General features: G+C 40.2%; 2 protein-coding genes across 2 annotated transcripts; both read right to left on the bottom strand.

Annotated features, from left to right (window-relative positions):
* Positions 1–2,627: 2,627 nt before the first annotated feature.
* On the bottom strand, positions 2,628–14,485 carry faxcb (failed axon connections homolog, metaxin like GST domain containing b). The gene is made up of 6 exons (XM_053327264.1): positions 14,226–14,485; positions 11,308–11,443; positions 10,238–10,434; positions 5,775–5,992; positions 4,194–4,310; positions 2,628–2,953 (listed from the first exon to the last, which is right to left on the bottom strand). Exons 1-6 carry the CDS (start codon positions 14,483–14,485, stop codon positions 2,628–2,630), a joined length of 1,254 nt encoding a protein of 417 aa, XP_053183239.1.
* A 2,323-nt stretch (positions 14,486–16,808) lies between these two features.
* coq3 (coenzyme Q3 methyltransferase) lies at positions 16,809–24,802 on the bottom strand. Its single transcript, XM_053327009.1, has 6 exons — positions 24,519–24,802; positions 23,287–23,424; positions 21,004–21,103; positions 18,919–19,191; positions 17,974–18,133; positions 16,809–17,406 (listed from the first exon to the last, which is right to left on the bottom strand). Exons 1-6 carry the CDS (start codon positions 24,695–24,697, stop codon positions 17,231–17,233), a joined length of 1,026 nt encoding a protein of 341 aa, XP_053182984.1. The 5' UTR covers positions 24,698–24,802; the 3' UTR covers positions 16,809–17,230.
* Between the last annotated feature and the right edge of the window lie 406 nt (positions 24,803–25,208).

Below are 25,208 nucleotides of genomic sequence, written 5' to 3'. Positions count from 1 at the left end.
CTTCTGGAAAGCAATGGAAACAAGCTGTAAACACAACACTGACACTTTTAAGGTTGATATGATGAATGTTAGCAAACAGTTGTTTATTTACACATCCAGCAGTTACACAGCAGCATTAGCATACATTTCGGTGGTGTTTCTGACCACCTGGTCACTCTCATTTTAATTCTGTTTTGGTCTTCACTGAGATTTGTAGCTGCTAAATGCTGCACTGTCTTCATCAGCAAGTTAGCTAACTAGCTATTAACTTTGTTGGTGCTGAGCAAGGACAGTTTAAAAAAAAGTTTTTTTGTCCTCTAAGAAGTTGCCTGTTGCATATGGAGATTGTGTTATGGCAGTGGTGATACTGAAACAAATTATTTGTGAAACAAGAAATTAGAAGATGCTAAAACACTCAGTTGAGCTGAGGAACTGAGTAGGGGCTAATTCTCTGTGGGTTCATGACTACAAAGATGTAACATAACATGTAGCCATCTTATCCATTGCTAATATAAAAATACTGATTATGGCAGCTTTAAATAATTCAACAGCCACAACCTGTGTCCTTGTTAGTCTGAATAAATCCACAGAGCTGGCTGGGAAATAGGGATGTCACTTTTATTTGAAATTCAAACCACTGTTCAAACGAGTGGAAAAATGAAATATTTAATCTTCAACAATCTGTTCAAATTCAAAATTCACAGTATGTGTGACATTAAATTTGACTTGCTAGTCTTCTGGAACTTTTTTACCACGTAATACTCCAAATTTATAATGTATAAGTGCAACAACAGACCATGCGTTGTGCTTGATCACAGGAAAACTGTTGTTGGAAACTGATGTTGAACTTTTCAGTGCTGTGAGCGCCACAAACTGGATTCCAAATTACAGAGACAGACATTTCAAGATCTGGGCAAATAAAACTGAAACTATTCCCGTGGGTCAACACCACAAGAGATAAAAGAGCAAATATGTTATGTGTAATTTAGGCAAACTGACCCTTTAACTTACATTACATCTAATCTATATTTACCACAATCTTTTTACAGCCATCATATTATAAGCACTTCCACCAAGCTGAATGTGACAAACAAATGTGAACATTTCCTTTGACATTTTGGTCCACGTTTTTAAAACCGGCGATGTTCAGTCATTTTATTTGGTATTCTGACCATCTCTGCAAAGACTTTTTCATCAACTGCTTCATTGATGACATTCACACCCAATAACATTCACATCTACGCAGCCAGCATAAGCAGCACAGTCCCCTCAGCACAATCATTGTCAGAGCACTCAGCGTCCTGCACTACACAGTTCCCATTAGTTTAGCCTGTTCTCCTCATAAATACCTCTACAGCAGACTGCTCACACTGAAATAAGGTGAAAATTAATTTCCACTAGTGCAAAATAATGTCTCTCTTTGAGAGCAATAAGAAAAGAAAGACTAACAAAAAATATATATATTTGACACATGAGATCATATAGAAAGAAAAATAAAGTGGCACTGATATCAAATTATGTTAAAAACTAAAACTGTTGCTGGGTCAAAGCAAACTGCGTTCACTTTCACCCTTGTCTTTAGTCTAAGCACTAAGGCTGATCTGTAGCTGAGCTCAGTCGCACTATGCAAGTACGCATACACGCGTCATACACTAAACACTTTTTTGTTCCTAATTGTGCACAACATGTGTCACCTATGAATGGGAATATTGAAGTTTAGGGTTGAAGAAGAAATTATCTGCTGAGTTAAAGCAACTCTGGCTCCTCAAACTGGAATGACCTTGATGTTAGAAAATGAAGAAAGTTGTCTGCTAACTCCATCTAGTGGTCAAATACATTAATGACCAAAGGCTCCAACTTCCCAGATAAAAAAAGCAAACATCTACTTAATGGAGAAAAATAAGGAAGATAACTAGTAAATGAAACAGGCACAAATCTGCTCATCCTTCCTCCTGATCTCTTATTCAACAGGCCTACAGGTGATGTTATCATTGAGGTTGTGGTCTGATGGAGACATCATTTATATATTTTTTTGGATACAGATTCCCACATACAGTAGCATAAAGGAAATGACATGAGGATCAATCTAGGGCATGGACTGGCACTCAATGTCAGCTGTATTTCCTCTTCAGCACACAGACGGTTAACAGCTGAGACATAGCAGCTGTTTCTTTTAGCCACATGATCGATCTCCACCTGTTTGAACAGGGTTTGTGCGTTAAGAAACGTAGCAGAATGGTGATTAGTTGCATCGTTTCATGGCAAGTGAAGTGCCACCTGTCTTGTCTACAACTCTCTGCCATAATCTCTGCACCTTCATGAGATGTTTCCTCTCTGCTAACCCATCACACTGTCTTCTGTATCTTAGGACGAGACAAATAAGGCAAAGAGAAACTGCCACAGGGACAGTTCTGAAGTTACGGGAAGGGACAAACCGTACAGTAGCATGTGAATTATGAGATTCAGTTTTTATGCTCTGCATATCAATACCCACTCTGTCCATTAGGAAGTTGTAATGTTTGGAGTATTGGAGGCGGAGGAGCTGGATTAGTTTCTTCAGCTGTGAGAGCTGTTGTCTGGACAGGCCGTTCCACACACAGCAGCTGTTCCAGTCTCTCGTCAGTTTCAATCTGTCAGCCAGTCTCAGGTCAAACTTCCAGGTCGGGCATTATCTCCTCCTTGAGCTGAATGTCATTGTCAGAGCCCGTGCCCACGTCTGAGTCAAAGAGCGAGGGCTCGGAGTCAGGTGTGTTTGAGTGTGTGTGTCCGGCCGAGTGGCTGCTGGCGTCGCTGTCTTCCAGAGTGTCAGTCCTGGAGAAGAGGCCAAAGTCCAGCAGGCCTGTAGGGGAGCCGCCACCGCCGCTGCTGCTCTCACTGTCTCCGTCATAATAAATATCCTCCACCTCCACAAACCACTCAGGCCAGAACTTTCTCCGCATCCGCTCACAGAACATGGCCAGGTTAATCAGCTCTCCTGTAAGGACAGAAGCACGATCACATGCATGAGGTTTTACAAATACAATACAGTCTGTCACAGAGTCAGATAATACATGTGGGAGATGTAAAAATACTTTTTCTGTGTTATACTTTCACTACAAGCAGTTTCATCATAAATTATGTATCAAAACGACAACAGCGCTGTCTCTATTTGTAACGTTTACAAGCTCTGATTTTGCTCTCTGAAAACATAAGAGATTCAAGTGTTCTCCACTGCCTCAGTGCTGTGAGAGATGTGAAAGCAACAATCAAAGCTTCTGTCATCAACTCTGCACTGCAGCAGAGTATCACTGCCATCTAGTGGCAGGAGCAGAGACACACATCTATGACAAAGCATAAGGGAAACAACAAAAACAGGGTGATGACAAAGCTTAAAATAAAACAGCAGCATAAACATTCAATGATATGGTGTTCACTAATTAAATATTATGCAGCACTTAACTCATATTCTACAGAAGCCAAGAACAGCTGTGCTTGCAACTGTTTTTTTAATGCCGTTATCTCAAAATCATGAGTTATCATTTTATTATCTCAAGATAGAAAAGTTCTTTTTCCCATGATAACGGGTTAAACTATCTCATTATCTCAAGAAAACAAAAGGTTGATTTCTCAAAATAGAAATCAGCCTTTTGTTTTCTTGAGCTAACAGAAGGTTAGAGAAATGCGATGGTTATCAGAGCAGTTGCAATAATCAATAATCTCTACAGCAGGACAGACAAGGTTATTTAGTAAAAAAACTAGTTTTCTTTTCATTATCACCACTTATTCAGCTAAACTGTCCAACATGTATCTGTGCACTTTCAAAGATGTTGACAAACCAAACAAGATGATGTTGTCAGAATAAACCAAATTATTAACAATGTCCACTAATCAATTTTATTCAGCAAATGGGTCTAACAGCACAATGATAAGTAAGGCTGTGAGAGATGAGAAATAAAACTGACACTGCACCATCTGGCAGAGCATATCATATGCAAGGACAAAAAGTTCTAATTTTATCAAAAGCCTAAAGTGTAAAACTAACTTTGAATTCTCTTAAACTGATTATAATTGTGTGCTTCTTAGGAGATTTTGGCTCATATATCTTTGAAGTCAGAATAATGTTAAGACCTTATGATGTGGTTAAGAAAACAAGCTTTGTGATCTCAGGATGTTTTTTTAAAAATTGCAAGCATGGCTGTTCTTGACTTCCATACATATGTTAGTATTTTACAAACCTTTAATGAGTTGCTCTGGTCGTGTCCCAGGTAGGGTCCACATGGCCTGAGCCAGATGCCCAAACACTGTGGCGTCTAATGTCGACATCTTAGAACCCATAAAGTACTTCTTATCTCCTGCAGGACACAAACAAAACACAATTTAGAAGTTTTACCACAGAGAATTCTTCACACACACACACACACACACACACACAAGCCTATAATGGTTTATTGGTCTAAAAACCCCTTTATTAGTTACCAGAAAAGCAACCTGAATACTTTCAAATAAAAACATGCAATAAAAACACATTCCAGAATAATAATGAAATGAATGAAAGGAAAGCAAGGCCCCACAGAAGTCAAATGATTGATATTTAAACTTTTATTAGGGTCAAAAAAGACTAAAATCAATAATATTCCTTTACAGCGTGTACTTCATTATATAAACTAATTTCATTTCGAGGCTGGGAGAGCTGCTCTCCTGGCAACAACAGCTGATTTTAGATTGAAACTTCTGGGGCTTGAGCCTGGAACAGCAAAACATAAGAGAAGCCGTATGTTTGCAGAGTTATCTGATGCTTTCACTCTGGGAATAACTTTCCATTTTTCAGCGAGGGGTTTTCCGTTGAAATGGCACAAACAGATCGATGCAAATCACTTTGCAGCATATGCCTGTTTGTTTCCATTTGAACACACTGATAATGTATCCCAGTGTCTGACATCCAGCACAAAACTTCCTGTTTCCAATCATTTCTGTCTATATCTCATTTAAACAAAAAAGCACAAAAAGAGGCAGTGATAGATATGTTTTATATTAGCCTATATGGAAACAACATATATGAACAAGTCTTTGGTATGTTCTCTTAATTCGTGGAAAGAAGTTGTAGTTTATTGATTGATATTTTATATATACACGAATACTTCCTGTGCTGAAATGGACAAACTAATCTCTCTTAAAGCTGATATTTACCTCAGATTTTCTGGTAAAAAGAAACCCATTTGTTGTTCTAGAAAAGATCAAATTTCTCCACAACTGTCACCAAGACACCAAGAGTTTAAATATGATAAATGAAAGAAATCTGAGACCGTACAGTGTTTTTAGAAACAAAAACTCTTTCTACTAATGGCTGCAGTTTTTCAGTGGTGATAAATGGAGGCAGTTCAAAATAAATGCTAATATGGTAACTATGTGATGAGATTATATAATGGAGTTTGGGTAATCCCTAATGGACACACACACACACACACACACACACACACACACACACACACACACACACACACACACACACACACACACACACACACACACACACACACACACACACACAAGTTTGCACAGCTATCTTTGTTAGGACATTGATTGACTTCCACTTATTGTGAACAGCCTGACCCAAACCCTAGCCTAACCTCAGTTCACACCTACCACTAACTTTAACCAAGACATCAGAAATGACATTTTGCCTCTTTAGGACCAGGCTTTGGTCCCCATGAGGACTTCTGATCCTGAAGAAGTCAATGTTTATACCAAAAACAATCCCAATGAGGTAACAAAAAACACACGCGCGCACACACACACACACACACAGTCTCTCCTACCCAGCAAGGTGGCCAGTGTCCTCATGTCCTTCTCCATCAAGGCGTAGACTTCCTCCTTTGAGAAGCGTCCGATGCCGTGGCCGTACATTTCCCTGCGCACCATGCTGCCGTTCAGATGGCTCAGCAGCCACTTCAGCGTGTCGCTCAGAGGGCCGCTCATCGCCAGAAGATTCTGGGTTTCCTCCAGATTGTCCACCCACTGACAGTAGGCTATTGTCCTGGAAGAACACACACAGGAGTCATGCATCTCACCTTCTAGCTTTTCCAAAGTCTGTATGATGGCTGGCTCAAAACAAACACATTCTATTGGATTTTTTAACAATAATTAAGCTCTTTTTATTTATGCCTTTATTAGATAGAGACAGTAGAGGGATGACATGAAATGAGGGGGAGAGATTGGGATTGACATGCATGTGCAGTGATTTAAATCCTTTACTTAACTGAAAGATTATCACAGTATCAGAATAAACACAATCTAACAAGATCATCTTCCTGCAGGTGCATACAACCAGGGCTGCAACTAACAATCATTCTCATTATTTGTGAATCTTCTGATTCTTTTCTGTTTTCTTTGAACAAAGATATTCAGTTTATTATAATGTATGACAAAGAAAATCATCACATTTTCATCATTGATTCACATTTTTTACCTAAAATGTGAATCAATGATTAAAATGATTAAACAATTGTCACAATAGTTCCTGATAATTTGCTATCAATCGCTTAATTGAAATTGATTGTATATATGATTGTATGTATTCTACAGTATATACAACTTTTGCACATTATAGGAACATATATCCAAAATAAGCTCACATTTAGAGGTACAAAATAAATACTGTTAGAAGTCCTTTCTGTGTAAACAAACAAACAGGATGCTACAGCTGTTCTTTTGGCCCTCTAATCCTCCAGATGTTACAGTATCTATCTACAAACAGTGGGTTGTTTGTCTTGAATTAGGATGTGGTCATTTTTGGCAATAACAAATGATGACAACAGAAAATAAGGCGGTCTTCATTTGTAATATCAAAGAGTCTGGTGTTGCTCTCATGTGGAAGCAACAATCACAGCAGCTGGTAATGAGTAGCTAAACACACTGCAGAGTATTGCAAACTAACATTATGTCAACTAAAGTCTTTATTCTAACCAGATGCTATCAAACTTGTAATACTATACAGGCTCTATTGGTATTATGTTCATCAAGCAGTTGTATTTGATATGCAACTATAATTCTAATGGAACTTTAAAGTCTTCCACCATTCAAAATGTGTTTTTCTTCTTAAATCTGAGTTTAAGGCTTATTCCAATCACTAGAAGTTTAGAGCCCATCATGGTGCAGTATGTAGCTTACATGAATGTGATGTTGAGACTTGAAGCCTCCAGGGCAACAACACTGAGATCTTTTACAGTGAAGTATACATCTTGTGTCCTGCAGTTAAACTTTTGAAATGAAAAATATTTGCATATTCATAGATTGTAGATTCCTCAGAGGGAGAAGGAGAAGATGTCATCTAAAAGATTTTAATAAGAGAACATTTTCTTGTGGAAAAAACATATTAGACACAAATTAGTATTTGAGTATTCAGGGTCTTTAAATATAAAATATAATAATAATATAATAACTTTTATAATAAATATAAAAGCAGTTCCTCATATCAGCAGTTTCAGCTCTGATGGAGGAAGTGAACTAACCACACTTGTCATGAATCCAACATGTAATGATATACAGTTGAGTCAAAAATAAGACTATTTAATCAGAGGTTTCAGCCTGTGTCCAATTACTAACAAAGCTTTCTGTCTATAGACAATTGCCCTCATCCTAATCAATAAAAGTGCACTGCCATTTCCAACCCCCCTGCCCATTCATCAGCTATACTGCTTCCAGCTGGCTGCCAGGAGACCAAGTCATATATTCAGCCCGTCAAACTGTCAGCTTGTAGTTATATACATGAGGAAATGCTCTGAGTCTGTCCCCGCCACTCATGCAGAAATAGGTTAGAGGAGAAAAGGTGACTGTGCACAAGTCAAAGAAATTCCATTACATATTTGGATTAAAAAAGCTGGTGAACTAAAACATCCACTTACTGCCAGAAGGTGGGGAGAATAGCAGCATTCAGATTAACTTGCTTGGGTGGAATTAAAAAAAAAGAGAAAAAAAAGAAAAGCAGGGCACCTGGGCTGCTTAAAATAGCAATCCTGACATGGAGTAGAGAGATAGAGAGTTGTCTCACAGCAGGAGACCAACAGATCCTGTGTGTCTGTGTGTGTAAACAACTCCAACTCACAGCCTCAAAACCTCTCTCTCTCTATCTGCTGCTATTTATTTGTATCTGCCCCTTTGTGACTTGTATAGATTTCATAAAAGAAACCCATTCACCTCAGTAATGCACTTAATGAAAAGGGTAACTGTCTCTAATGTTGGGTTCAGTCGGTGTCACCTCTGAGCTGTTGTTTTTTTTATTCCAGCCAATCTGCTTGTGCCTGTACTCACTAACAAGATTAAGCCGCTATATCCTTACACATGTTCAAGTCCTACGAGGCTTGGCAGTACAGTCTGAGCTCCCTCTCCTTCTATATTCTGCTGCTACTGAACCACGAGCCACCATATGACTGTTAAGAAGCGTCTGCCTCCTGCCTGCAGTCTTGTGGATCTCGCTATATGACCAGGCGCTCGATGGAAATTGGATAAAAGCATCTACAGCATATTACATCTAGGAGTGGTGACTGTCCATGGGGGCCACATGCCACTTCCTGTTAGATCATGTGCTGTCAAAAGGATCAACTGTCCTTTGTTTCCAGATTTGCTGTTTTGGTGCAATTAAGTTGACCAAAATATCAAATAAGATTTAGCCACAGGGGTCACTTCAAGGAAATGAGAGCGGGGGCCATTAAGACATTCTCTTTTGATTTTGTTTATCCTTTCCATCTAAGATTTTCCCACTCATGGTTATGACTCATGAGCATGTGGAAGGATTACAATCTGACTGCAGCTGATTTAATATCCTGAAGTAAAGCTGAAAGTAGTTAAAAGCACAAAACAAATTAAAAAATGAAAAATGAATATATTTTTGGGGAAAGGGTACATTTTTTTAAAGATGACTGGAACGAATCAGCATCTGGGTGTAGTGAACTTATTCTTTTGTGGGAAAGCTAATAAATGACAGTCAACAACTGAAATGCTCCGGTAATGGATGTTGGGGTCTACATCAAAGCTATTAAACTATCAAGTAAAGTGATTAAATACATTTTTTTGGAAGAACTAATTCAATCTTTATGCGATAATGATGATAATGAGTAATAGCAGTAATGGGTGATATGTAGACTTACTGTAACATCTGTTTTGGGGGCAGTTTAGAGGGTGAGATTATTACTTTATAAAACACATACATATTATTGAGGCTTATTAAAAGATTAGATGTAGCAATGGTGTTTTTAGCACCATTATAGCAGACAGTAAAATATGATCAATTAGTGAAAAATATATAGGCTGTTTTTTCTTTGTTGGCCATCATCTTTTAAAAGTAATAATTCAACAAATGGTGGATGAAGCTGAACACACACTTCTTCATTTTCCTGTTATCTGTTTTTTTTTATAGCAGCATCAGTTGGGAGGTGTGGGAGGGGACTCCAGTTACCCTGCAGCCAGCTACACAAAGAGCAACAATCCACCCATACTGCCCTTCCTCAACATCAATAATTCAATCGACGGGTCTAAACATGGCACATGGTGGATAGAAGAGCAGAGGAAGGAGAGCAAGGAGGTGACACAAGCAAGAAGGGGGGGAGGGGGAGGAGGTTATTACATGACTGACCTCTATAGCTTTGAAGAAATGTTATGGAATTCCCTGTTTACTATAGACAAATGGTACAATGTCACTATTACCCCCCTCCAAATTTCAAATTGTGGTTATATCCTCAGTCATTACTTACATGGATGAAACCCCTTAAAAAGATCTTCTCATTTAATAGCGAAGAATAGACCCCATTAAAGTAGATCAAAGAGTGTTAGATCAGTGTGTGTGTGTGTGTGTGTGTGTGTGTGTGTGTGTGTGTGTGTGTGTGTGTGTGTGTGTGTGTAGGGGTAGTGAAAGATGATAGAGCTTCTTAGGAAATGGTCTCTTTGGGTGTGGGAGGAGTGGTAAACAATTTCCTAGCAGCAGCAGCAGCAGCAGCAGCAGTGACAGCAGTGGCAGAAGTGTGTTTCTTACCCAGAGGTACTGAGGAGACTCAGATGATGACATAATACTGATGCTGGTGAGAATGGAAGTCAATCTGAGCTGGAAGGCTGAGTATCTTTGCTTAAATAACACCTACACTCAAAAATAAGAGCTGAATTTTGCCTTCAAACACAACAGATACATCAAATAAAATGATAATTGAGTGAATTTTCCCTTTAAAATCACAAGCGGCTTCACAGTTTGAAGCAGAAACACAGTTACAGCATGTCAGTAAGCGTCTCTTACCAGTACAGGTGTTCCTCGACCATTTTGGTGACAGCTCTGGACACGGCTCTCTCCTGTGGGGTGAGGTTCTTGTTGAGGTTGACGCCCAGCTTCTCCTCCAGGAAGTCCACGATGAACTCTGACCCTGAAGCCTGCTCGTGGTTGTACTCGAGCCAGGGCATCTTCCCCTGTGGCGACAGCTTCCCATCAAAGTAGTTCTGAGGAGAGGACACAGCTTCAGGTGAGAATATGTAGGATTCTGTACATACAGTTTTAGAGTTTTTTATATCACTATATAAGTTTATCACTTGAAATCCCATAAATATTTTTTTTATTGATGACTTTCCAAAAGCTGAAGTTCAGTGAGTCCAAAGCATAAACATAATTCTGCTACACAATATGATCTTTTTTTTTTACTTAACTAAAAATCTATGGTGAATTACATATATTTTTTAAAGGAAAAATTGTGAAAAATGTCTGATGTATTTTCCAAAAGCCTGAGGTTACATCACTTTTATCTGTCTGACAAACTCCCCAAAACGATGATATAACAAATCTCCACATTTGAGAGCCTGAAACCAATAAATGTGATTTTTTTTCTTTATAAATGACATTAACAAGTAATCAATTATCAATTCTGTTTTCATTTCATTTTCTGCATCCAAATCATCCAGATCAAACCATCTGAGACAAAAAAACATAACTCTGATTCAAGTGCTAAACACTCAGAAACATGTGCAAACACATCACAAATACACACAGCTTGTATTCAAAGCCAAAGGTTTTCAAAGTATTCAAAATAGAAAATCAAAAATGCTGAAGTTGTCATAAATGGAGCATTATGATTTCTTTAGGCGATGCATGCTTTGGTACAATATTATAAAAAATCTCCCTGGCACACAGGAGGTGATGAGTTTCATATTTCTGGCAGCATCATTGTTGAATTGCACTAAAACTGGAAGATGTGGGTAGTTAGCTTGAGGAATGATGACTCAGCAAACAGAAACAACAGACTGGAGCACGTTTGCATCCTCTCCAGTACTGCAGCTTTGAGTTCGATAAATACTGAAGCAGAACGGGCAGTGTGTCACCTGGTAGGGCAGGTCCACCATGCGTAGGTACGTCTCTATTTTGAGGCAGAAGGGTGACAGGCTGGGCACACCGTTCTTTGGCCTGGAGAACTGATGGAGGATGATGGCATCTTTAGAGTCCAACTCCTGCTCCTTCCTGCACAAAGACAGAAAAAGAAAAGCTTTGAAAGAAGAAAAGCTGTGTTAAAGTCCTATGATCATTTTACACTGAATGCTTAATAAACTAAATCAACGTCTTTTGAAGTTTGTACAAAAAATCCATCATTTCACTCTAACAATGCTTCAGACTCCTGATACAACCGTCACAGTCAGCAGTAGCATCCTTTAATGAGAAGGTTGCCCAGTTCTGTCCGGGAGCAACCAGTGTTACTACCTGTTTTCTAGGTCAGCCAGTCAGTGCTGTAACATAAAAACTAGAACAGAGCCCAACATCCAAATAGAGAGCAGGACTTGCTGTTTAGTCTCAGGCACTTACAAACCTTCCTCAGAGGAACGGGTCACAACTGTAGTTTATTATAGCGCGGTGATTGCCCCTGTGTCCCAGAGCACTACTTTGTTCATTTTAAAACACCCTCCACAACCCATCAACATTTCATTAATTATTTTCAGCCACTATGGTTTCTTCATTAAGTCTCAAATTTAAAAAAAAAAAAAAAAAAAGCCCAAGAAATAGGACTCTAAATAGGTATTCCACTAGTGATAGAAGTTTTTAAGTATTTTAGAGCCACATTTACTTTTAAATGAGGAGTAAAGTAAAGTTTGTAGCTGCCTCAAATTCCAGCTGTGTTTATGTGGAAAGTACTGTATCTACTAATCTTCTGTATCACTGTCCTCACTGAGCTCAGAGGTATTAAGAGCTTCCATTAGAAGTGAAATGATTGACTAAATGAGTCATCACACTGTTGGACATTTCCCATCTCTCTTTACAGCTGCAGTCACACACTCACTATTCTACTGTTGGCTCCATCCTGTCAATGTATTCCTGTATCATTGTGACCAGGCCAGACATGTACGTGCTGAATAGTGTTTGATTGGGATCTAATAAGACATTAATGAGTAATGCTCTCCTTTGAAATAAGCTGAAATGAAATAACAGGAGATAAGATGAGATGACACAGCGGAAGAATTCAATGTGATATCTTAGAGATGTGAAAGGTGTCTGTTGGACCTGCCTGGACCAATTTATGTTGCCTAAGCATCTTTGGAAAAAATTAGGAGAAACACAGATTTGATCTATAATGTCAAACCTGTTTCTCCTTGAATACTATTAATGGAGCAAACCAGAAGTAGCAAAAGGAGACTCCACAACATAGAATAAGCATCATTTTCCAGACTGGCTGATCTGCTCAACGTCTATCTTATCACCGGCCAATGCTCTCCAAGTTTGAATAATTTAATATAACTGTACAGGGCGCTGGCAATATGCACTCTACTCTTCATCTGACTTATTTAATGAATGCTACTCTGGTTTGCCAGCAGCAGAGCAGATAACTCAAACTAATGCATGGTCATACAAATACTGCTGCTTTCATAAGTTGACAAAATATTAGAAACAGCAGCACAAAGCACAGTCTCTAAAAAGACCATATATATCTTCCATGTTGGGTTTTTGGAAAAGGCTTTTTGTTAAACCCATCAAAACACAGTGTGGATACCACTTTTTGTTGCTCTTTTTCAGCTCCTTCTGAATTAAACTGGGTCTTTTTTTTCTTGTCTACAGTGGTGGCTGTTTCTCTCATGGTGGTTAACACAAGGATATGATCATAAATCCACATTAACGTAGGTTAGGAGCTGAGTTATGGTACTGTAGTGTTGCTGGTGTGTTGCTATCCACTGCTTTGTGGTGCTGAAACTGTCCCAGGTCTCATCAGTCGCTGTCCACAGTTACAAGGTGCTGAATTATCCTGTAACATCTTCCTGCACTAGAACGCATCATCTGTCTTCTACAACTTATTCAGTCTATTATGTCTCCTTCTACCTCAGTATGGCGCTTAAATCTCCCTGAAGAACAGCTCATAGATCTCTCCACACACATTACACACACACACACGGTAGGGGTGGGGGTGGGGGGCTCTAGCGTGGCACAGCCGCTGTCAATGCCAACAAACGCATCACATGGCCCGCACAGATGATGGCTGCGGGTCCAGCCTCAGTATCCCGCACGTGATTCAGCAGCAGCCTTTCCTGCACTAAATGCAAGGTTACACAGATTATCATGAAGGGAGGGGGGAAAGGGGGAGGAAGGGAGGGAGGAGGTAGTGAAAGTAGTCACTACCAGGCCACTGTTACAGGATGTACTTACTCCCCGGCAAGTGACCTGGCCCCAAATAATCCCGCTATTGACACGCACTAACAATAGCCTACAGTTAATCTCTTTTATATCGCAGAGCTTGATCAAACCTCATTCATCCGCCGCCATTAGAAGACATATCTGATCATATATAGGCATGTTTTTTTTCCAATTTCTACAAGCAGCAGCTGTCTCTCTCTCTCTTTCTCTATCTCTCTCTCTCTAGAGAGGCGGAGTGCGTTAAAGGTTGGGGAGCGCTTCGTTTAGTCACGCTCAGGTGCCGCTGGAGCTGGCACGAGAGCTGGCACACGGGCGGACGCGTGACTTTTTTTTTTTTTTTTTTTTTTTTCCCTCTTCCATCCAGTGTCATGTCCTTGGAAGGAGGAAAACAGGGAGTGAAATCTCTGCAACAACCGCGAGATCTGCAGAGAAATGACATCCTGTGTCTGGACTCCCCATATCCATTCATGGTTTTATATCAGAGCCCAGTAACACCAATCATCATTGTCAGCAGGGCTGTCCATCATTATCGATCACACCCAAAGCTTTGGAGAGGAAATTAAAACAAACAAACAAACAAACAAAAAGCCTGGTGATGATAAACAGGGCAGGTAATGTGCATCCTTACCTGATGGCGAGCAGTTCATGCAGTAGGTAGGCTGCAGCAGCCAGCAGGGCCCCCCCGGTGATGTAGAGGGTCTTCTTCCACCAGGAGTCCGAGCCCAGAGCCGTCATGATGCCTCCGTAGTCCTGCAAAGGGAAGGCGATGATATAGCCATATAAAGACTGCTGCTGCTCGGAGCCGCACAGCCCGAGAGGCAGGCTGTGATTACGCCCGAGTTCAACCACACACGGCCGGGAAGAAGCGATGCCAGCAGCCCAGTACATCCTCCCTGCCTCGGTTACAGCCGCCCCGCTTCCTCCCTGCTGTAGTCCCCGGTAGGCTTCATCCAAACGCCCGGCGGGTTGTCTACGGCATGGCGGCAGGGTGGCTAATATCTTTTCTTAAAATCATAAACACCTCCACTCCCCCTCCCAGGGATGATGCTCAGCACCCAGTGAGCTCTGCTTTGCGGCTTTTTAGAAAGTGCTGTCAAGGGCATCAGATTAATAGCACATCAATTTCCGGCCAGACTTTTCAAAATAAATTCTAGTGTTATTTTGATGATTGGTGTACTGTTGTCTAGAAAAGTAGTTCTCGAAGTGGGGTTCAGGGACCCCCATGGGTCCTTGAGGTTGTTCTAAAGGTTCCCAGCAAAAAGGGAATCATTTATTTTCACTGTAATTTCATCTATAAGTAACACAATGACTGCATGTATGTTGGTCATGGGTTTCATACTGTACAAATCAACAATTTTATAAGCTGAAGGTCTTTGGTCTAATCTGAGTCAGTTTAGGGGTCATTGATGTGAAAAAGTGTGAGAGCCACTGTTCTAGACAGCACCAACACACTGGGATTTTACAAAGCGTCACTGGCATGTTAAGTAGATTATGAAGCCTCACTTAGGCGATGTAAAATCTTTTCCCTCACTTAACCACCAACAGAGCAACTTCTCAACTGTAACTGTTCACACTTTTTTTTTTTTTTTTTTACATATAGCCTTCCCTTTATATCAAAGATATCAAATGTAATTATTTAAAAATGTTTCTGTTGCACAGCACCTTTTTTCACCTTCACCAAACAGGCTCAGTGCTGTAAAATGTTGCCATCTATAGCTATATATAAAAAACACATTTTTGGTTATGTATATATTTACAGTATACAGTTTATATTTAGATCATTCTTCTTTTTTTCTGTAACAAAAAAATTAAGTGTTAAAATTGGAAAAAGTAGTGTGATGGAACTAGAGGGAAATAGAGAGACCTGCTGAAAGTTCTGGACAAATATTATTGCTGCATTCACATATACTCTTATTAATACCGACCTAATCATGATATAAGCCTATAGATGATGGCATTTCAGCCAAAGACATTTCATCCGCTCATCATTTTATTTTAAAAGCAAACTCGTCCAACATCCGGTGTTGATGCGTCAAACTCGGGCGTCTTGACGCAGCGGGCCTATTGTCTGCTCCGGTGGAGGAGCCACCCCGCCCTGACGAGCCCCTGCATCCCAGTGAAACCAGTGGCTCACCATAGCTATCCTATTGGCCAGCGAAACTGAGTGACGACATCCCTCTGACGTTCATATAAGTTAAAGTGTATCCATGGTGACCATAATGTACAGAGTTAGTGACCATTGTTGTCGCCCGCAGTTTATTTATTTAAACTTTGTTGTCTTAAAACCCGCAAATAAAATGAGCTCTTTGTTAAGTGTCTATGTAAAATGAAATAAACATCATGTAAGTAAAGTCGCCCTATGCAGCAGAAATGTAGTAATAGTAAATAAAAGTAGTAATTGTGTCCATTAGCTCAGATTAGCTGTGCTGCAGGTCAGCCTTAATAACTATGTGATGTTTGAACTATGTAAACAAACCATGAACAATGTCTGTCAACAAACTACAGAGAGATTACATAATTACACATCTACTCACTTTGGAGCAACTTCGCAAGTGGACGAGGAAATTCATCTTGACGAATGAATCCATCGGGTGTGTTTTCAATCTGTTTCATGCCTATAGATGGAGGAGGACAACTTGGACAAAAGAAGACTTGGTAAAGATCCTTCCCCGTAGTGTTACATCATCCTGATACCGACGAAAATCCTGCTCCTGTCGACAATTTATCCACATTAATGACATCAGGAGTAATTAGGCAGAAAAGGATGAACTGTGAGCATTTAATCTGCGGCACGTTGCTGTGCTCACTGCATCCATGGCTCCTGCAAGTTCGACGCGCGCTCCCGCGGCTTTAGGGTGCGCGCTTTAGAGCAGGAGAGTTTGTTGTTAAAGACAGCTGAATTAGTGAGGGAATAATACAGGAGTGACCAAACTGGATGTGTATATGTGGGGAGTTCTTTCCTCATTACATCATAATCATTGTTAAATATTACATCATTTTTGATGAGTTCTATCCAGTAATATTTTGGGTTTAGCTGGAACCTCTTTCTGTTATCTGCTGCACTACAGGAAAACACACACATCTTTGCACAGCTCTTGAAGCTTAAGTATTGGTCTCTTTAAGAACATCATATAAGCATGACTTATTCTCCACCAGAGGCTTTATTTCCATTATGTAATACTTCCACATGATACCCATTATAATCCCAGAGGATGTGACTGTGCCCTCCCATGTGTGGACACTTCCGAACGCTATCGAAGCTAAAACTGATATAAAGGGTGCAGCCAAAACCACATGATATAATATTTATTTTTAATGTCCAGAACAAAATAAATTCAATTTTTCACTGTAATGTTCACTGTTATAACATACAGCTTCTGAAAGCATTGTTTTAATAGAAGATAAAGCAAATCACATAACAGTCTGCTGAAATGACCAAACTGATTCAGTTAAATAGACTGAAAAGGAGTCATGTGAACATCAAGCCTAACTCTGCAAACCAGCGACTGCAGTACATGTCTCTGTCTCTTTGCTTGAATAACCTCAGCCTCATATGCTGCATCACAGCTGGACTCAGGAAAGTTTGGGGTTCCACACATCTGATTTTTTCCCCATATATTCTGACTTTGTGGCTCAGCTGTGTGTGTCTGCAGTGTGGGATTGCTCCTCTGGGTGTGGGTCTGCCTGGGGATCTTCTGTCACTTTGACAGCGTGGAGGGCGTAGTTGATGGCAGTGCTGTCACACCAGCTCCAGGCTCCGGATACCGGGTTGTACAGCATTCCTCGGACAGACTGTACTGAGAAACCATCTGATGAAGGGGAGGCGGGGGTGCAGGGTCAGGGGCCGGAGAGACAGAACAGTACAAATTACATCAACTGCTAACAACACTAAATATTATTTTCTAAAATAAATCATATTATGCATACATTTTATGTGCACAAGCTAACTGTCTATAAGTAATTACACTCACCAGTAACACCCTGCTGTTTATGTAACACTAGAATTTATAAGCAGCATATAAACAGTTAAAATAAATAGATAAACACACTATAATGTAGTTGTAAGCATATAGTTAATAATGTATTCAACAAATATAACTCCTCCTATAGACACTCATAAGTGGAGACTGATGTATAAACAGATACTGAATCTAATCTACAATATAATAAAACACAGTTGTAATAATATAAAATATGTCTTCATGTGAGAAGTTATAATTGTTGATAAATGCTTATAAACATCTTTCTACCTGCTTATAGTTACATTATAATGTGATTAATTATATGTTTAATGCTAAACAGGGTGATTTAAGGTGTTTCTGGTGTGTTTTATTCACAAGGGAAAGCCTGTGATTCTGTGAATGAGAGGGACTCACTGGACTCCAGGAGGCGCTCTAGCTCCACAGGGCTGATGAACTTTTCCCAGTCGTGCGTCCCGCTGGGAACGATACGCAGCAGCTCCTCGGCTACAACAATACCCAGCGCGTATGACAGGTTGGTTTTATTAATAGTAGTGATGAAGAGGGAGCCGCCCGGCTGCACAAAGAACACAAAAATGGCAGTTTTAGTTGATAAAGTGTGAAATATTTGCAGTTTTTGTGCTTGATGTTTTATACCGTGACATTACTGGAACACACAAGAGAGGTATAATGCTACCTGAGGCGGGAGAGTATAAATAGGATAGATTTAAGAGCTTTCAGCGGACAGTCTCAAGATAAAGTGCCAAATCTCAAGGTTCAACCTCGGTCAGTCAAGATTAACAAAACAGTAGGGGAGGGAGTGAGAGAAGAAGAGATTGAAAATAAAAGCATGAGTGCACTTCTTCTAGAAAAAGAATCCACACAATACAAGATTTTCTTAGTAATGCATCTCTGCAAAGCTGAGCCCTGAGGTAAAATACATTTTTAAGGTTTTTTTCTACAATAGAGCAGATGTGAGTGACAGAGTAGGCCAGAAAGAGAGAGGGAGAGAGAGAAAATCTACTTGTGCCTTCCCCAAATTGAGAGGCAATAAAGTGAAGATTAGTCCGTCATTTCCTCCTCTCAATTCTGGCCCACTGACCCAGGAGATTATGATCATCTGGCTTCAGTATTGATGTACAGTTTTCACTAAAGCTTGTTGAGCTTCAGTGCAAAGTGCACACACATAAAAACACATGCTAACCTATTCCCACTGACGCACAGCAGATGTAAACACAGCAAAAATCACCATATGCACGTTAAGGCACGCTCACATGAGCACACAGACACACACTGTATGATGCAGGGATATCTGACGTGAGATAACAGCTGGAAGACAGCACACACTATTATGGGACGCACCTTCAGCACGAGGCCGCAGCAGAAGGCGAACGTTTCCAGGTCGGCCAGATGTTCCACCACCTCGGATGCTACGATGGCGTCGAACTGGCCCGATCTCTGCTGCTGCCCCTCCTCTCCTTCCTTACCCCCTGCCGAGAGCTCCTCCAGGGTGCAGGCCTGGTAGGAGACTCGCTCGTGGAGATCCGGGTCGTAGGATGCGTGCAGCTGTGCCGTGCCGATGCTGTTCTCTACTGGATCTATACCCAGCACATTAGCTCCCAGGCGACCCAGGGGCTGGGTGGGGAGGAAGAGGAGGGAGGGAGGGAGGGAGGGAGGGAGGGAGGAGGATGGGGTGGAGTTCAAATAAAAAATTTTTGGAAGATGCCTATTCCAGAGCAACACGCACCAAATGAGCACAATAAATTAAATAATAATAAAGTATAAAAACCCTACTATAACACCAATCTATTAGTATCATACATAGTTTTAATTTGCTTTAACCAATGAGACCATGTTGCTGAGATGTTTTATGGTCTTTAATATATAATCAAAATAAACAACTAATTTAAACAAACGAATCATTTTAATCAAAAATCAATATGTCAATATCAATTGTCAGAATTTGCTGTTATCCTTTATCTTTGAAAGTAAAAAAATAAGGTTGTGGAGTGCTGATGTTTAATCATTTTTTCTTAAGCTTTCGAAACTTGTGCAAATTAATCCATGGGGAAAATAAACTTTAGTTGGTGCCCTAAAACTCATGTTGCTTTTTGGATTGTAGCTCCCAAAGCCTGAAAAAGGCAATGTTTCGACCTCACTGGGTTTTCCAACATGACAAAGAGCAAAGCATACTGTTATGTATATACACATAATATTAGTTCAATCATGCTGATGTCATCACAAACAAACAATTCATACCTTTTACTTCTTTCTTTACTCTTATGTTCCTTCTAATTTTTTTCCTTTTAACCTTGGTATATTTGGTCTTTTAAATATTTTAAAGTTTTTATCTTGATTTCCTGTAATTTTTATCATTTGCTGCTTTTTTGCTTGTCAGAACATTACATTTTGCCCTTTGTTTTATTTTATGAAAAGCACTTCGTAACGCTGTTTTGAAAAGTGCTATATGAATAAAATTATTATTCTTATTCTTATTATTTGTAGTAGTAGTAGTAGTAGTAGTATCTCTTTACTCTTTGTCAGTCTACCACCTCTGAAAACTACATGTACATCGCCCTCTTCTGGTCACTGACAGCAGCTGAATCATATCTTTGCTTCTCATCCACAATATGCCTCATACTAACCCTACAGTGGTTGGATGTGAACTTCAGCACCCTCTTGTGGACAAAAGCCACACACACGCACACGCGCACATGCACGCGCACACACACACACACACACACACACACACACACACACACACACACACTCTCTCTCTCTCTCTCTCTCTCTCTCTCTCTCTCTCTCTCTCTCCGCTCTGTGTGCCTCGGGGGGCTGATCTCCATCCTGCCACATCTGGTCTCTCTTGATAGGTAGGCTTTACACTGACAAGACATCCAGAGATGCTTTCATATTTACAATCTCAAGAGACACTTTTTGGTTCTTTCCTCGTGTGTCTGTATCTGAGCATGACGGCCTGTGTGACAGAGCCGCATAAATACAGGACCTGATTTTGTCGTTCTGGATCACACAGGACAGCTGGTATGCCCTCACTTTAAATGAAGGCTGAGACAGGAGCTTTGTCCTGGCTGCCCACCTATCAACTAACAAACACATAAACAACTGTAAACGACCGACTGTCCACTCCACCAAACTGAAACCAGTCAAATCAACGGAGAACAAGAATCGGGCTGACGTTTAAATGTTTTCTTGAGCGCTGGTATGTATGTGAAAGGACTGGCACTAGAACGCACTGAAAGCAGATTCCCACAGTGAAACAGGCTTTTATGTGGCAAGACAAGACAATCTGACATGAAAACAAGCAATTGAAACAATTGGAGAGATTGTGTAAGGGGACGATTGCATATTTCTGTCTGCATTTCCTCGTAACACTGACTCCGTGTTTCTCATGAAAGTCAATACACGCGCACACACACACATTATTACCTCTGTGAGCAGGCCGCCTCCACAGCCCACATCCAGTATTCTGAGTCCAGAAAGTGGGTTCCCTGGATGACGGCTTCTGTGCACATTCAGCAGATTGTCCCTGAATAGGAAAATAAGCAATTCACATTTTCAAATAAAAAAAAAACACACCCAATCCCACCGCCACACACATCCTTTAAAACAGAAGAGTCAAATTTGAAATGATAAGGAGCCATGTGTGCAGCCTACAGTACATTATGCTGCTTACATTATGCCCCTAAATTGCCCTGAGCTACAGAATCAGCCAGCCTAAGAACCTCAAGGTATCCCTCTTGCTAAATCGCAGCTCCAGATTCATCACTACCTCGCCCCCGTGTTCCTTCTGTCCTCCCTACCTTCCCTCCTTCCCTCACACGCTGTCTGACGACGGCCTGCCTCAGGCGTGAAGCATGCAGAACGGGCTGAGGTCTGAGCATGCATCATCCTCATTAAAGCTCTGCTGGGGTGCAAGAGCATTCGTGCAAAGAGGGAAGGAGAAGAAAAAAAAGATGAGGTGTTGACAGACATGCGCCTAACTAGCTTCAAACTGAACCATTACACAGACAAAAGATGCTGATGAAAGCTAAGAAGCCACAGGACTGTCAGCCTCTGTTGGATGTTAGAGACAATTTTGAGGTATTTCCCTTTAAATTGTGAATTTGCATGAAAGAGCTTTTGTTTTATTACTGCTATTGCTATCCTCTTTCATTTAAAATCATCTTCATTGAAAACAAGAACAAATATCTGATGGTAAACTAAATGTATTACACTAATTTTGATTTACTTGACTTATTTTTCACAACAGAGTTTCAATGTGCAAACCTCTGCAAAGAAACCAAACTGACAAAAAGTTCCAATGCTTATTACTGAGCATACAGGTCATTCAATCATGTGTGTGCATTGATTGAGTCTCTCTCTATCATCATGACTCTAATGAACAGCAGGACAACATATCGGTTTACTACTTCACCGACACTGTCTGACATTTCAAATATATGGAAGTAGTGTAGTGGAAAGAAATATAAATGAAGATGCAGCTTTAGTTCTTATGATTACAGTCAGAATGTTCATGTGCTTTAATGTTAAAAGCTCTCTAGCATCACAGTATTAATGTAGCTTATTGTATTATATAACTACATGACTGAATTTAAAAGTGATTAAAGTATTCTAAGTTTGGTTTGTTGAATAAAATCACAAACATTGTTCCCGATAAAAAACATCAAGTGTTAACTGATGCAGTGACGTATAACCACAACCATCATTTTACCTTTTATGAATACAGGATGTAGTGTAGAGTAAAGTCAGGCTTCATCATCTATTCAATTTCTTAACATTTTCAAAGGTCATTCTTATACTACATCATTTTAAATACTGATTTATACACTTTTTTCTTATTACTGTTTTTTTTATCATTTTAAAGGAAATGATCATTGCACATTCTGATCTGATAAGCAGCTAGCAATACCTGATAATTAATGAGTATTACTTAATTTGATGTGAGATTTTAAAGTAATGGGTATTAGGAGTGGAGCATTTTATATTAGGATTTTTTTAACTAAAACATGAGAAATTTGAAAACGGAGCCAAAACAAGCATTAAAACACTGTCACTGTTATGATTATTGAAACAAATAAAGAAACAAAAAGTGTTTACCATATCACGGTATGAACGCCAGAGTCAAAAAAGAAACAGCAGCAACAGTAGCAGCAATACTGCATCTCATTTAGACACACACACCCTGAGGGCAGAGCCAGATCAGGCAAATCAGCCACACTCCAGACATGCACTGGCACTGAATGTGTCACACTGTCACCACAAACACACATCATCATCATCATCACCAAACAGGACCACAGAGGGGGAAGGGGAGAGCAGCACTGGGGCTCTCAGTCGGATGAGTAATATAATGTTTATCATGAGGCACCTCAACAGCAGATCTTATCAATCAAAACAGCCCCAGCCAGCCCGCCCCCCCCCCCCAAACATGCACATATGTAGCGCCGGGGAGACTGAAACGCTATTGGCTAAGAATGTGCTGATGTGCGGAGGAATCTTGTCACTTTCTATTTATGTTGCTTCAGTATCTGCCTGATGTGTTCTTGGCTCCCAAATGCCACAAGGCTGGATCTCCTTCAGGTTGTGTTGTGACACGACTGTTTGACGTGTCGGCCAATCAATCACCTGCGTAGAGAGCGACTCGGGCGGGACATCATGGCATTACAAACGTGATGAATATTGAAAAGCATATACTGGAAAAGCACACACCGTATGAAAGGCACCCTCAGGTCATTCATGGCATGAAGAGCAGCAAATTCTCCCTGTTCGTCCCACCACTTGCTGGCCAGTGAGCGGAACTTCCTCAACTCGTCGGGGTCCACTGTGGTCTGTGAGATTGGCCGAGTACTGCACGTGGAAAAATGAACAGGAACACGTCAACACTGTGTATGCCTAAAGATGACATTTTAAAAGAGAGCCAATAAAAACTAGAAAAATGTCTTAGGATGACTGGTACTTAAAACTTCCCCTCTCTTTAATGATGCCAATTAGTGCTGAAATGATCAGCTGATTATTCAATTAGCATTTCAGAAAATGAATCAACAACTAGATGATTCCTTAACTGGTTTATTCATTTAAAAAGCAAAAAGCTGAATGTGAGCATATGCTGATTTTCTGCTTCATATCATTTTAAATGAAATATCAGACAAAGCTAGAAATCTGAGGTCACTTCTGGGTATGAGAAATTGACTCTTCAGGAACTATATGATTCATCAAACAATGAACAATAATCATTGTCAGATTCATCAATAATAAAAACAAACCATTGTAAACACCTTTACATTTAGTTTAAAGTTCCACTCCACTCAAATGTTTTTCTTATTCTTACAGTTGAATGTTTGAGCTTCAATGTGCAGATGTATTATGTATGTGCAGAGTTTGACACTAGAAGGCTGCTTTCACAGTTATCTCTCCAATATTAAGGGGCGGGTCAACAAGCATAAATTGTGACATCACAAGTCTGGAGCCAATCCTGGTCCAATATTCAACTGACACAAGTGTGATGTGGTGGAAACGTGAAGTCTCCAGTGCACAAACACTGAGAATGGACTTTACAGTGATGTTTGAGACAAACTTTTAAAATAAACTTATATTTGCATATCCATAGACTATATTGTATTGTATTGTAAATTGAGAAGGAGTATGCTATTTTAAGGATTTTAACATAGTAATTATACTTTATTGTGGGGGAAACTCAATCAGACACACAGCAGTGTTCCAAGTAAAGTATTTTTATGTCTTAATACATGTATGGAAGGATTCTTGAAGTAATTGCTGACCTCCCATGTGCCAATAGTTACATGCCGTTACCAAATAAACGCTAAACTGTGCTGCTAGGAAAAAAGGTGCTAAAAGCTCCATTACGACCATATTCACTCAGATATTACAGCAACATTGTGACAGGGACAGGTTGCCCTCCACAGTTGAGTGCAGTAGCCTACCTGGTTAATCGGAGCTCCAGACAGGCGCTCCTCTGCAGCCACAGTGTCCGCTGTTTACACACCGCAGCCCAGCTAAACATGCTCCGACCCGCCGGCCTGTGCACCACCACACCGCATACCGCCGCTGCTCTACGGCTGTAAAGCCCCAACACGAGGCGGCTCAACTTATTCGAGTACATGTTCGCCGTTTTTAACACTATTTAGTCCACAACACTGACAGTCATGTCAATGAGACGGACAGTGCTGTCGTCTTTACTGCTCGGGTAGAAACAACACATGTTGGTTCCTAGTGGTGGGAACACGTTGACAGTACTGGTTCCGACTGGAAACAAGCGACTCAATGCCAAAGACTAGAGAAGATATATACTGTGATTTAATTATGATTGATATGATTGAATGTTCTGACAGATAATTATTTAGATATGTCCTTTCCGTGTGTCTGCTGCTTTTTTTTGCTTCCCTATTCACTCCCATCACTTATATCAGGCATGGGCTTGTTTTCTTTCCTGATATGTACCTGTACTGTAATCTTATAACGGGATATTAACTACATGACTACTATTTCAAGTAATTTAAACCCTTCAGCTACACTAATGTGACCTGACCATCAGCTGTTTTGTCAGTCAGGCATTGCTTAAGTATGAGCTATTATAATCCCACAGAGCATTGCCAGCCCTTTATGACCTTTGT

This window comes from Scomber japonicus, chromosome 10, assembly GCF_027409825.1.
Source record: "Scomber japonicus isolate fScoJap1 chromosome 10, fScoJap1.pri, whole genome shotgun sequence".
NCBI lineage: Eukaryota > Metazoa > Chordata > Actinopteri > Scombriformes > Scombridae > Scomber > Scomber japonicus.
Note: the sequence above shows the minus strand (reverse complement) of the source record. Positions and strands in the feature narration are given on the sequence as shown.

What these genes read in the sequence shown, in the direction of transcription:
- coq3 (XM_053327009.1), bottom strand. Translation starts at nt 24,697, where the DNA reads ATGTACTCGAATAAGTTGAGCCGCCTCGTGTTGGGGCTTTACAGCCGT. An exon ending in CTGGAGCTCCGATTAACCAG is followed by an intron (nt 23,425 to 24,518) that starts GTAGGCTACTGC and finishes TTCCACGTGCAG; the next exon opens with TACTCGGCCAATCTCACAGA. An exon ending in GAGGCGGCCTGCTCACAGAG is followed by an intron (nt 19,192 to 21,003) that starts GTAATAATGTGT and finishes CTCCCCACCCAG; the next exon opens with CCCCTGGGTCGCCTGGGAGC.
- faxcb (XM_053327264.1), bottom strand. Translation starts at nt 14,485, where the DNA reads ATGTACTGGGCTGCTGGCATCGCTTCTTCCCGGCCGTGTGTGGTTGAA. An exon ending in CATGAACTGCTCGCCATCAG is followed by an intron (nt 11,444 to 14,225) that starts GTAAGGATGCAC and finishes GTCTTTGTGCAG; the next exon opens with GAAGGAGCAGGAGTTGGACT. An exon ending in TGGTGGACCTGCCCTACCAG is followed by an intron (nt 10,435 to 11,307) that starts GTGACACACTGC and finishes TCCTCTCCTCAG; the next exon opens with AACTACTTTGATGGGAAGCT.